Raw genomic sequence first — 13,262 nt, 5'->3', positions numbered from 1 at the left:
CCTGACACGCAGCTCAGGCAGTCGACCTTCACATCACGCTGTAGCAATCTGCGCAGGACACCAGAGCAGAAGGCCGCTGACCGGATACCACCGCCAGAAAAAGCCAAACCAGTTCTTGACATTTCGTCTAAAATGAAAATGGTAGAATGTTAAGATACCGAAAGAAAAATTGAAACAAACAAAAGTTTGATACGTCCTTTACTACACCAAAATACTACCAGTAAGAAATTGAAAATCCTTGTTAGAATGTTAGAAAAGAAATGAAAGCCTCCAAAAAGAAATAAGAAAAATGTTTATAACAAGAATAACCGAAGATTAGAATGTTATGCCAGAACAAGATCGGTTCATAATTGAAATTTTGATAATTATTTCATAGTTACTTAATTGTTCTTTAATAATTCTTAACCTTAAATTAAGGTGACCGTTGTCGAAAAGGTTGGTCTTTAGTGTACAAGTTTTGAGACAAAATTTTAGCCTTTCATACCGTATTTGTATGTATTAACGAATATTATCTAAATTGCTAATAAATTTGTGGTTGCTATATATATTCAGAAAAGTAAATACAGATGAGAAAAAGTTCCCTTCGCAATAAAATGTTCTTGCTATCGCAGGATCTGCACAGATGTATTTACAGTGCGACGCGCCTTACCGTGGCCACCCAACAAACTTTTTTACAAGTGTCATCTTGCAATATTTTGCGTTTTCACTGCGTCTTGTCGATAAGTATGATGTAACAAGTTTCTATTTGATCGTATTTAACTTTGCAAGGAGGCGTGTTCGTCAAACAAATAATAATATTACGAGAACACACTTGTAAAAACGTTTGCTAGGTGGCCACGGTAAGGCGCGTCGCACTGTAATTGTTCTGCGTTAATTCGCATTAACCCTACCGTTTTTCTTACACAACAGTAAATCATTACACGCGTTGAAATCTGGTTTTTTCGACGTTTTTGCTTGTTTACAAGCTAAAAACGTAGAATAGGGGTTATGTGGACAAAATTTGGACCCACATATTTGTAAACTCTCAAGGGACTTTTTTAAATTTCTCAAGGGACTGTTTTAATTTCTCGAGGGATTACTTTCCGCTGTGGGTGATCACTTGCGATCTCGTGGAAAAAACGTGACTTGTCACATTTACAAACGTTATATAACAATTTTAAAAGTGACATGTCAGCTTTCTTATCTCAACGCACGTGTGTCTGAAAGGCGATGTATAAAAAGCGTCGCACAAACAATGGATTGCGTAACTAAAACACGAATAAATAATCACTAGCACTTACATCGTTTAAAAATCACAAACGTCTAAAATAAACCATACCAAAAAACTCGCTCTTTTCAAAGATATTATTGAATTTAAAACAAATGCAAGAGATGGGGGCTTCTTTTAGCTTAGGAGCGGTTAAAAATTAGGCCAAATTTGGTCGCTACATGCAAGCGCCAATCAGCCTAGGTCGTTAGGGACGAGATTTCGCGTTGACAGCAACGTTGCATGAATCGGCTTTACAACATGCGATCGTATCTACGCAGTTCGAGTGGAATTTCAGTCAAAGACAGCAAAATTCTTTCGTATTTCATCTTCAAATATAATTCGAAAGCATTCACTGTATATATGGCTTTTGTTTAATCCTGGGTCTTGATATCCGACCCTCGCAGAGCCTAGACAAAACGCAGCTTGAGTGTAACGATTTGTTTACGCCGCAATTATATGCGCAATGTTTTCTCCGACAGTAGTCGGAAATATCCGTATTTTTTCGTGCTTTTTCGTGGAGCAATCGTAACGATACGGCCTTGAACACATTGAACAGCGGTCTACCTATAACAATTCAAATATGGCGTCGCAAAACAAAGCGTCAAACGCATATTTTGCTGTTTCATTTGCTAATTTCGCTGCCGTAATCGACTGCCTCGAAAGGTCCTTGCAATTTTAAAGTATAGAATTGTCAGATCTCGGTGAAATTTGCACTGTTTATTTGTGTAATGTTAAGGAATATGTGTATAAATACCCGGCGCGGACGAGCCATTTTTGACAAAATTATATGGCTGCATTTCCTCCGCGAAGATAGGAAATTGTTCAACTAAACAACAAAGAAACTGTAATGATAAGTTCGAAGAACAATGCACAGGATAAACCTTCGACTCATACTTCATGCAAAAACGTCGATATATCGAAGAGACTTTGATTTTGAAAACGTGGTCCATGGAAATTGCCGGATCTGTTTTCATTAACTACGCTATAGACTTTGTTTTATGACTCCAATAAGCCAAAACTGAATCAGACCAAAACAAAAACAAAGCAACAGAAAGGGAAAGGGAAAGGAGTAAGATAAGAGACTGAAGAAGAAAAGAAAAACTACTGCAATTCCTTTTACTTTTTATGTTGATGACCTTCGAGTGACAGTGGAGAAGTTGGCATAAACCACGTTTTGATAAATTCAGCTTAAATTTACATACAAATATAGCATGATAGAGTTTGCATTAACTGAAAATGGGATTTGAACCCACGACCCTCCGTGAACTAGTTGGATGCTCTACCACTGAGCTACTGGATACTCTTTGGTGAGCAAGGTCTCGACTAGAACCGCATCACGCAGTCACATAGTCAAATCAGGAGAGGCACATATGACCGGCACAAATCCCATCTGGGACTTGGAATTTTTCTTCCGTGTTTTTCAGTTAATGTAAAATTCTCATAAAACTTTTTGTATTTAATATATACTTAAATTTATTATATTATGCACAAAGAAAATGGACCTCTCTCAGGCAAATAAAGATTGTATTGTATTGTCGGGTTTTTCGATTGAGCGTCCTTAAACCAAACCCAAAGCAATCACTCTGGCCAATCACAAAGGACGCAGACAATCATGTGAACCAAACGAAACTAGCAACCGGCGTGACCATGGAGCGCGGGAAAACGAGTAACGATTGGTTTTTGTTTTACTTCTGATTGGTTAAGAAAGTGGCGCAAGCTTTTTACACCAATCAATGAGCGTAGTAATGCAAAACCAAAGCAAACGCTAATTGCTTTCGACACTCAAGTGAAAACCGCTCTGATGTTGTTTTTCGTTAATTTATCCTTGTACCAAACTGGTATGCATAACGTAGGAAAAATAATAGAATTGATCCATTGTAAGAATTAATGGAAAAAGATCCGGAATTTATTTTAAGCCTGCATCATTCCCGATTTGTCAATAACCGTCTCTTAACAACCACATCAGCTCAAAAAAATGTTAATTTTATGTTAAAAGTCATCGCGCTTTCGTTTTGTTTGTGAGCAGATCGCCATAATTAAACAAAGAATAACCAAATTTGTATTAGCATGAGAGTGCCGCCGTAAACCATTATACCTAAAATTTCGAACTTTGTATTTAATTAAGGCAATGTTTGGATTAATTATTTACACAGGTTACGAATGCAAACCAGGTTAAATATGGATACTGGGGAAACAAAAAAAATACATGTTTGAGAAAATACATCTGGTGCCTCCGTTATATTTGAATGTCTTACAATAATAAGTCATAATTAGTTACGACCATATCGGTGGACGTGTCACGTTTAGACAAAACAAATTGTTCCCAATAAATTCAAATTCAAGGTTTAATCCCTAAACCAGACGGCCTGTGAGCCACTTCTCAAGACCAAATAACTCGAATAGCTGTCCATAATCAGCATAGTTATACCATGACCGCTTGGCAAAATTCATCACATTTTAAGAATTGAATATTGGCTTTGAGAAGCAATGTGCAAATAGTATGTTAATATACTGATGAGAAACATTGTTGGAGATGAATTTGGCTGCGGCATTTTGATTGAATATACACCTATATTTTTGAAGTGAAGAATGCCTAGTTTTTTAAATTCTTGTCTATATTTTAGTTTTCTCTAACAATTACTTATGGCAAGGAGCATAATCATGATAATTAACGACTGTACGATTCAGGAATTTCACTGACTAACCTGACGCAAATAAGCAGTTGTACCGCTTTCGAAAAAAAAGTTTCGATTTTTAAAACCTCAGTGAATGTTCTTACACAGTAAGAACCCGTGAGTAAGAACCTTTTTTTCAGGTTAGATAAACAGGTTCTTATATGATTGGTAGTTAAAATAAATTTAGGCCATTTAGGTTAGGTTCTTATTTTCTGAAGAAAATTTACATTGATGCTCATAGAACTTTGAGTGGTGTTGTATGACATTTGCATACCATGTAAGTGTTTGGGAAAAAATGAAGCACTAATCATTTAGAATATGACATTATATACATGAACAGTAGTGCCTTGTCCAAACGTATTTCCCAAACGTATTTCATTTTATCAGTGTGGTTCAAAGGTACCATACATGTCCATTCGATTTGTTTTAGTCGTCGCTACCAAAAGCTGGTCTCGAAAGCATATAAAAGCATATTAACACAAAGTTTCCACGTTGGCCCAGCAGTTAAACTGTGAAATTTGTTTTTTTTTCGATAACAATACATATATACCGCAAAACATACCAGAAACTATATACGGCTATGGAGCTCGAAGCGGAATGTATTTCCTCGAGATCGGAGATCGAACTTTTAAACTTCCTGGAGTATAATGGCTTCTATTCGCACTATGCTAGCTGATAAAATATTTACGCTATAAAGTAAGTTAATTTACAAAAGTGATCATGAAAGAGCATTTTCACTTAACCCGTGAACTAGGTAGTGGTATACTACACGTTACTACTTCGTATTAGTTCTTATTATTCCGCTGTAATTAGTAGTTTTTTGGTTTTTTACTCTTAATTTGATGTTCGTGTACCACGTACAAATACTAATTAGTAAGCACCATGGCACACTAACAAACAGTTCCTGTTTCACGGGCTGAGTAGAATCACTCTACTAAGAAAGGGCACATATATAAGCTTTGCAAAATCCCGTTAAGTCACCTTAAAATTTTCAAATTTACTCTAAATGTGTTGCGGATTCGAAAAAAAATTCACACAGAATTGAAATAGAATGGAAGTAAAATACCCTCAGGAAATTATATGCTCGAAAGAACACATTTTGTGCTGACTTTATGTCCACACAAGCACGACAACTTCTGAAGTTTCTACCTAACTAACAAAAATGTTGTCGTTACTTCTCCAGTAAAGCATATGTGCTCGCATGAAATGCGCTTCATGGGTTCTACATGTTCAATTCAAAGCGCCTACCGATGGTCATAACAGATCATAACATACTGAACTATAAAGATCGTCACATTTGCTGTACAATGATGATATCTGTTCTATAAAAAAACATATAATACATACAGTATTTACCTTTTGAAAGTCAAACAGAATGACCAGAAAATGTGTCGCTAAATTGGCGTAGCTATATGAAATAGCCTAACTGCTTTGACGTACCTGATCTTCTTAGACCATCCGCCCAATTTCATCTGCATAAACATGCACGTATCTCAGATGAACTATGAACACCATAGCAACTTTTTTCGAGAGCGATTTTAGGCTGCGTTCATGAAATCGGCCTGAAATAGCTTTCCTAGACAGCAAATTTCCCTTAGCTGACAAGACACTTCCAAAAACTACAGGTCGATATTTTTATTCAAAAATTCAAAAATAAATTTTTACACGTGATAGTGTAAAAGTGTTAGAAATTGTTATACCTTCTTATTGATATGTTAATGAGTTATAAGCATTTAAATGTAGCCTAACTCTGAGTACTATTTTTCAATCACTTGTGGATTGACTTACCAGCTACTTTCAGCTAGAATAAACAAAATAACTCTTTCATGAAAGAACACAATGAATAGTCTATCCGTAGAAAGTTCTGTAGCTTTCCCAGGCGCCGTTTTAATCGTCGGTGAAGAGCGGGAAAACAGGGGCAGCTGGGCTTGATAGGAAGGAAGAGAAACGCGAAGCTGGACCAAAGGAGAAGCAGCGCCTGGGTACGAGCTATCAGGTAGTCCTGGGCCTTGGTAAACACTCATTTTAGCTCAGCGAGGAAAATGCATAAAAAGGCGTCCTTTATTGAAGCGTTTGTTCTACTGTTATTGTGTTGTTCTTGCCGCAACTTAGCCACGCCTTCTTAGCCTGCGTTGCAGCTGGACGTGTCACAGAATCTAGATAAAGTATTTAAAATTTAGTTTAATTCAATTTTAAAGTAATTAAACCATGAATTAAATTAATAAAAATTAAAATCAAAAGTAAAATTAAGTTAAATTCAAATAAAAATAACAATTTAAATTAAATTAAGTCAAATCACAGGCAGACCACCCTATGTGTTCGTGGTTAATAATTGTTCACTTAAGACGAACAATAGAAATATGTTGAAATCTATGAGTGTTACGAATAAAGCTCTGAAAATTACATTTATAAATGAACCTCTTTCAAAATATTTCAATAAAGGTGACTTAAATGTTAATCTATTCATGTGTAGTGCTTTTTTCGCGATCTGGGCCGTATTAAGCGTTTTTTTCGTATGTTACGTTCGGCCGGTGGTCGGTAATAGGAGAAAAGGAGACAAGGCAGGCAACTGAGCGGCCGCCAGCGGCGACCTCCTTCACTTCAATCGGGAATTAACGCTAAAGTTTTAAAATTCTCACCTTTTTTCTCCGGCTTGTGATCAAATACATGTTTTTCCATATCGTGGCCGAGTCTGGGCTTCCTCCGTCCAATTTTCCCAATTTTCTCAACATGATCTGTAGCTTACAGCGAGCCCAAAGGAATTCCAAGCATGCGGCTCATTTAAAATCAGCCAATCAACGCCTTGCGACCGTTCACACATCCAAACCCCAACCCGGCCCGGCACGGGAGTTTTGACACTTCGTAGAAGGCACCGAGAAAGAAGAATTCATGCTCGCTTTTCCGTTTTCCGTCTATTTACGTTCGCGACTTTCCGAGAAACTCGCTCAGTATTCCAGTTTCGTCTGGCTCGTAATGGCTCGTATAATTCAAAACTCCCGTGCCGGGCCGGGTTGGTGTTTTGTTGGTGTTTAAAATTAAAATTAAAATTAAAATTAAAATTAAAATTAAAATTAAAATTAAAATTAAAATTAAAATTAAAATTAAAATTAAAATTAAAATTAAAATTAAAATTAAAATTAAAATTAAAATTAAAATTAAAATTAAAATTAAAATTAAAATTAAAATTAAAATTAAAATTAAAATTAAAATTAAAATTAAAATTAAAATTAAAATTAAAATTAAAAATTAAAATTAAAATTAAAATTAAAATTAAAATTGAATGAAAAGTCAAATTTAGTTTAAGTCAAGTCAAATTAGAGAAAATTAAAATTAAAAATTAAAATTAAAATTAAAATTAAAATTAAAATTAAAATTAAAATTAAAATTAAAATTAAAATTAAAATTAAAATTAATTAGATTTATAATTTATCATTGTGTTGTTCTTGCCGCAACTCAGCCACGCCTTCTTAGCCTGCGTTGCAGCCGGACGAAAATTAAAATTAAAATTAAAAATAAAATTAAAAATTGAAATTTGACTTTCCAAGGGTTTTTCTTTGCTGGTAGTTAATTTTATTCAGTTGAGTGTCACATAAGTGCCAAGGGAAAGTTAAGTCTATGAGATGCGTTATGTACTGAGAAGTTTCATCCACTTGTACGCTTCCATTTGACTTGAGAACGACATAAAGCCAATGTCGAAGTGTTAACAAGTGGTGACTTAGATAATACACACATACACTCTCCGAGGAGAAACAGTTTTCCAAAATGCCGGCGAAAAAACGCTTGAAGCGCTTGTACTGTGCTTATTTTCCTCAAGTGTTATTTTTTTCTCATTGTTCTTAAAAACTGTTGAAAAATATTTTTAAGCAGGGCCCAGTTGTTCAAAGGGTGGATAACGCTATCCACCGGATAAATCAAAACAAACTGCGCTATCTACGGGATCGTGATTCATCCGCAATCATGGACATGTCAAAACTGTCGAGACACTTTGATAATTTCCACAAAAAGGGCTTAGTGAATTGCAAACACATAAAACAACATTGAGTTGGGGAATTGAGGGACAAATTTACGAATAAACTGTGAAATGCCTTTGTCTCAACTAGTTTTGTCCAAGTTTTTAGCATAAATGTCACTCAGGTCTACCCGACACATTACTTTCGACCCAGAAAAAACAACGAGATTTCGCTAAATGTGATCCAGGTTCTGTTGTACGTTTTCTCCACCAATGCCCAGACCAATGCTTATGAGAGGGTCCTAAAGAGGGTATAAATCCCATTTTCCCAGCCCAAATTTTGCATAAATCCCATCCCCCAGCCTATTGTTTTACGAAATTTTCAAAATTCCATTCCCAGTTCTATTGTTTGTTCTATTGTTTTATCGTCTGTGATTCCATTCTCAGTGTCCAAATCCCAACCCCAGTATCTCAAATCTCATTTTCCCAATGAATGTTTGCCCAAATCCCAGACCCCTTCAAGACCCTCCTATGAGAATGACATGCCATTCAAGGTCTTACTGATACTTTGTTCCCTGGCGCTCCTCCTCCTTTGGTCAAGCTTCGTGTTTCTCCTCCTTCCCATCATGCCCTGTTTTCCCGCCCTCTACTGACAAAATAAAATGGCGCCTGGGTAAGCAGCTTATTGGTAAGCAGCTTATTGGTAAGTCAATTAGTTAGTTAGTTATTAGTTAGTTATTATTAGTTAGTTATTATTAGTTAGTTATTAGTTAGTTATTATTAGTTAGTTATTAGTTAGTTATAAGCATTAAACTGCCTAACTCTGAGTCCTATTTTTCAATCACTTGTGGATTGACTTACCAGCTACTTTCAGCTAGAATAAACAAAATCACTCTTTCATGAAAGAACACAATGAATAGTCTATCCGTAGAAAGGTTTGTTGCTTTTCCATGCGCCGTTTTATTTCATCGGTGAAGAGCGGGAAAACAGGGGCAGCTGGGCTTGATGGGAAGGAAGAAAAACGCGAAGCTGGATCAAAGAAGAAGCAGCGCCTGGGTACGAGTAATCGGGTAGTCCTGGGCCTTTGGTAGACACTCATTTTAGCTCAACGAGGAAAATGCATGAAAGGCGTCCTTTATTGAAGCGTAAGCTCCATTGTCATTGCCTTGTTCTTGCCGCAACTCAGCCACGCCTTCTTAGCCTGCGTTGCAGCCGAAAGTATCACAGAATCCTAGATAAAGTATTTAATATAATGTAATTAAACCATTAATTCAATTAATTAAAATTAAAATAAATGAATTAGAATAAATTAAGATAAAAATAACTGTTCAATGTTCATGTTCATTAATGAGAACAATGTCCGTTCAAGCCTAAACAAATACCTTCGCGCGAATTGCGTCCGACTGAGTGTTAAGGCTCGGTTTCTTCATGCAAATCCACAACATTTCGTGGATCAAAAAATCGAAATTTCCCTGACATTTCTTTAAAATCTTAAAATTGTTGGTCAGGTCGCCATCTTTATCAATTCGGTGTTCATTTTGAAGGTGTTTTTCAATGGCTGAAAATCGGTGTTTTTAAATTAAAATTAAAATTAAAATTAAAATTAAAATTAAAAATAAAAGTTAAAATTAAAAATGAAAAATTAAAAATTAAAAATTAAAATTAAAATTAAAATTAAAATTAAAAATAAAAGTTAAAATTAAAAATGAAAAATTAAAAATTAAAAATTAAAATTAAAATTAAAATTAAAAATTTAAAAATTAAAATTAAACTAAAACTTAGAATTAAAATTAAAATTAAAATTAAAAATTAAAAATTAAAAATTAAAAATTAAAAATTTAAAAATTAAACTTAGAATTAAAATTAAAATTAAAATTAAAAAATTAAAAAATTAAAAAATTAAAAAATTAAAAAATTAAAAAATTAAAAAATTAAAATTAAAATTAAAATTAAAAAATTAAAATTAAAATTAAAATTAAAATTAAAAATTAAAAATTAAAAATTAAAAATTAAAAATTAAAAATTTAAAAATTAAACTTAGAATTAAAATTAAAATTAAAATTAAAAAATTAAAAAATTAAAAAATTAAAAAATTAAAAAATTAAAAAATTAAAAAATTAAAATTAAAATTAAAATTAAAAAATTAAAATTAAAATTAAAATTAAAATTAAAAATTTAAAAATTAAAATTAAACTTAAACTTAAAATTAAAAATTAAAATTAAAATTATTGAAATTAAAATTAAAATTAAAAATTAAAAATTAAAAATTAAAATTAAAAATTTAAAAATTAAAATTAAAATTAAAATTAAAATTAAAATTAAAATTAAAATTAAAATTAAAAATTAAAAATTAAAAATTAAAAATTAAAAATTAAAAATTAAAAATTAAAATTAAAAATTAAAAATTAAAAATTAAAAATTAAAATTAAAATTAAAATTAAAAAATAAAAATTAAAATTAAAATTAAAATTATTGAAATTAAAATTAAAATTAAAATTAAAATTAAAAAATTAAAAAATTAAAAAATTAAAAAATTAAAAAATTAAAAAATTAAAAATATAAAAAATTAAAATTAAAATTACGAAGTCAACCTCGTTCCCAGAGCTTTTCCCTTTAGTAATTTGGAACGGTCGGGAAAAGATCCTGGCATCGGCTTGTCACGTGAACTTCAAACACCCAAAAATCTTGGGTGTCATAAATTTTAGATGGCATTAATTGGACGGAGGCAACGCATTAATTATGTGTCTGGTGAACAGATCGAGCCATCTCCTTCCACCTCCTTCCCAGCTTATTGTTTTCCTAAATTTTCAAAATTCCATTTCCAGTTCTATTGTTTGTTCTATTGTTTTATCGTCTGTGATTCCATTCTCAGTGTCCAAATCCCAACCCCAGTATCTCAAATCTCATTTTCCCAATGAAAGTTTGCCCAAATCCCAGACCCCTTTAGGACCCTCTATGAGAATGACATGCCATTCAAGGTCTACCCGATACCTCGTTCCCAGTTCTCAGTGTCCAGTATCTCAAATCTCATTTTCCCAATGAAAGTTTGCCCAAATCCCAGACCCCTTCAGGACCCTCTATGAGAATGACAAGCCATTCAAGGTCTACCTGATACCTCGTTCCCAGGCGCTGCTCCTCCTTTGGTCAAGCCTCGTGTTTCTCCTCCTTCGCATCCAGCCCAGCTGTCCCTGTTTTTCCCGCTCTTTACTGACGAAATAAAATGGCGCTTGGGTAAGCAGCAGGACTATCTACGGGTGAACCATTCATTGTGATCTTTCATTTTTTATTTATTGGTAAGTCAATCAATAAGCGATTGAAAAAATAAACTGGGCTACAAACGTTTTCTGAGTGGTTAAAAGCGTATAACTCATTAACATTTCAAAAAGAGGGTTTAACAATTACTTGGGCTTTACCTAGAATATATCTCTATGGTGATAAATGAGGGAGGTAAACATAATTAGTATATTGCTGATAGTCTATAGTGTACGGATAAATTTTTTGAATTTTTCTATAAAAAATATCGACCTGTATTTTCTGGAAGTGTCTTGTCTGCTAAGGGAAAGTTGCTGTTTAAGCTATTTCAACCGATTTAATGAACGCAGTAAAATAATACTATCATAGTTGCTATAGAATTTATAGTTCATCTTAGACACGTGCATGTTTATGCAGATGACATTGGGTGTGACTGTCTGAGAAGATCAGATTAAAACAGCCGGGCTATTTTACTGCTGCACCAATTTAGCGACACGTTTTCTGGTCATTCAGTTTGACTTCCAAAAGGTAAGTACGGCATGAAAAGGTTAGTACAGTATAACATTTCATCAGTGTACAACAAGTGTGACGATCTATATACATCATAGCCCAGTTGTTCAAAGTGTGGATAACGCAGTCGGCTGGATAAATCAGGGTCGGCCAGGAAGTTTCGAGGTATATGGTATACAGGGGGATATAAATTGTTGAATACTTCATCTTCACTATTTATATCCCGAGCTTAAAATTTACCATCTTTATTATTTACTACAAACCTTTTTCTCTTTATTATTTCTACTTGATGATTTCGACATTGCTGATCCTAGCAGTATGCAGGACGCGTGTCACATATCACCCTAGTAAATGGCCCAGCTCACAACGAGTCTCTCGTAGCTGAGCTGGTTAGAGCGCCCAACCGGTATCTGGGAGGCGATGGGTTCGATTCCCGTCCCATGCTCGTTGTCTCATGCTCGTGTCATGTTGAATACTTCATCTTCACAATGAGATGCAAGTTCGAAATGGATTCCCACGGTTTTACGGAATGGGCTCAAAGCCAACGCAAATTTTCGAAAAGTTAGGTGAAATGACAGGGGTGCGATGACAAGAGTGCCATAACACACGTGCGATGACACGCCTGTCATGGCACGTGTGTCATCGTACGCGTGTCATAGTACGCATAACATGGCACGCGGGTCATCGCACGCGTGTTGTTGCACGCATGCCATCGAACGCGTGTCAGGGCACGCGTGTTATCGCAGTGTTATCATGACACGCGTGCGATGACACACGTACAATGAAACGGGTGTGATGGCATGCGTGCCATGACACGCGTGCAATGACACGCGTGCAATGACAGCGGGACACGCGTGCCATGACACGCGTGCCATGACACAGGTGCGATGACACGCGTGCCATGACACGCGTGCAATGACACGCGTGCAATGACACGCGTACCATGACACGCGTGCCATGACACGCGTGCGATGACACGCGTGCAATGACACGCGTGAAATGACACGCGTACCATGACACGCGTGCCATGACACGCGTGCAATGCCACGCGTGCCATGACATGCGTTCGATGGAACGCGTGCAATAACACGCGTGCGATGACCCGCGTGCCATGACATGCGTGCAATGACACGCGTGCCATGACACGCGTGCCATGACACGCGTGCGATGACACGCGTGCGATGACACGCGTGTCATGACACGCGTGCGATGACACGCGTGCGATGACACGCGTGCAATGACACGCGTGCCATGACACGCGTGCAATGACACGCGTGCCATGACACGTGTGCCATGACACGCGTGCGATGACACGCGTGCCATGACACGCGTGCCATGACACGCGTGCCATGACACGCGTGCCATGACACGCGTGCGATGACACGCGTGCCATGACACGCGTGCGATGACACGCGTGCCATGACACGCGTGCAATGACACGCGTGCCATGACACGCGTGCCATGTCACGCGTGCAATGACACGCGTGCGATGACACGCGTGCAATGACACGCGTGCTATGACACGCGTGCAATGACACGCGTGCCATGACATGCGTTCGATGGAACGCGTGCAATAACACGCGTGCGATGACCCGCGTGCCATGACATGCGTACAATGACACGCGTA

The 13,262-nt window shown here is 35.8% G+C and overlaps 1 protein-coding gene across 3 annotated transcripts in view; it reads right to left on the bottom strand.

Annotated features, from left to right (window-relative positions):
• LOC144653555 (uncharacterized) overlaps positions 1-5,885 on the bottom strand; it is a 12,739-nt gene extending 6,854 nt beyond the window's left edge. The window contains exons 1-2 of one of the 3 annotated variants that reach the window (XM_078513584.1): positions 5,281-5,885; positions 1-127 (exon numbers count right to left, since the gene is read on the bottom strand). The exon at positions 1-127 is cut by the window's left edge and continues 795 nt beyond it. In XM_078513584.1, coding sequence (XP_078369710.1) covers positions 1-122 — 122 coding nt within the window. In that variant the 5' untranslated portion in view covers positions 123-127; positions 5,281-5,885. Of the gene's footprint in view, positions 128-5,271 lie in introns of all 3 variants that reach the window. The other 2 variants (XM_078513585.1, XM_078513587.1) reach the window with 2 other exon arrangements.
• Positions 5,886-13,262: the final 7,377 nt, after the last annotated feature.

The sequence above is a fragment of the Oculina patagonica genome, chromosome 5 (assembly GCF_052425735.1).
Source record: "Oculina patagonica isolate OP01 chromosome 5, crgOcupat, whole genome shotgun sequence".
NCBI lineage: Eukaryota > Metazoa > Cnidaria > Anthozoa > Scleractinia > Oculinidae > Oculina > Oculina patagonica.
Note: the sequence above shows the minus strand (reverse complement) of the source record. Positions and strands in the feature narration are given on the sequence as shown.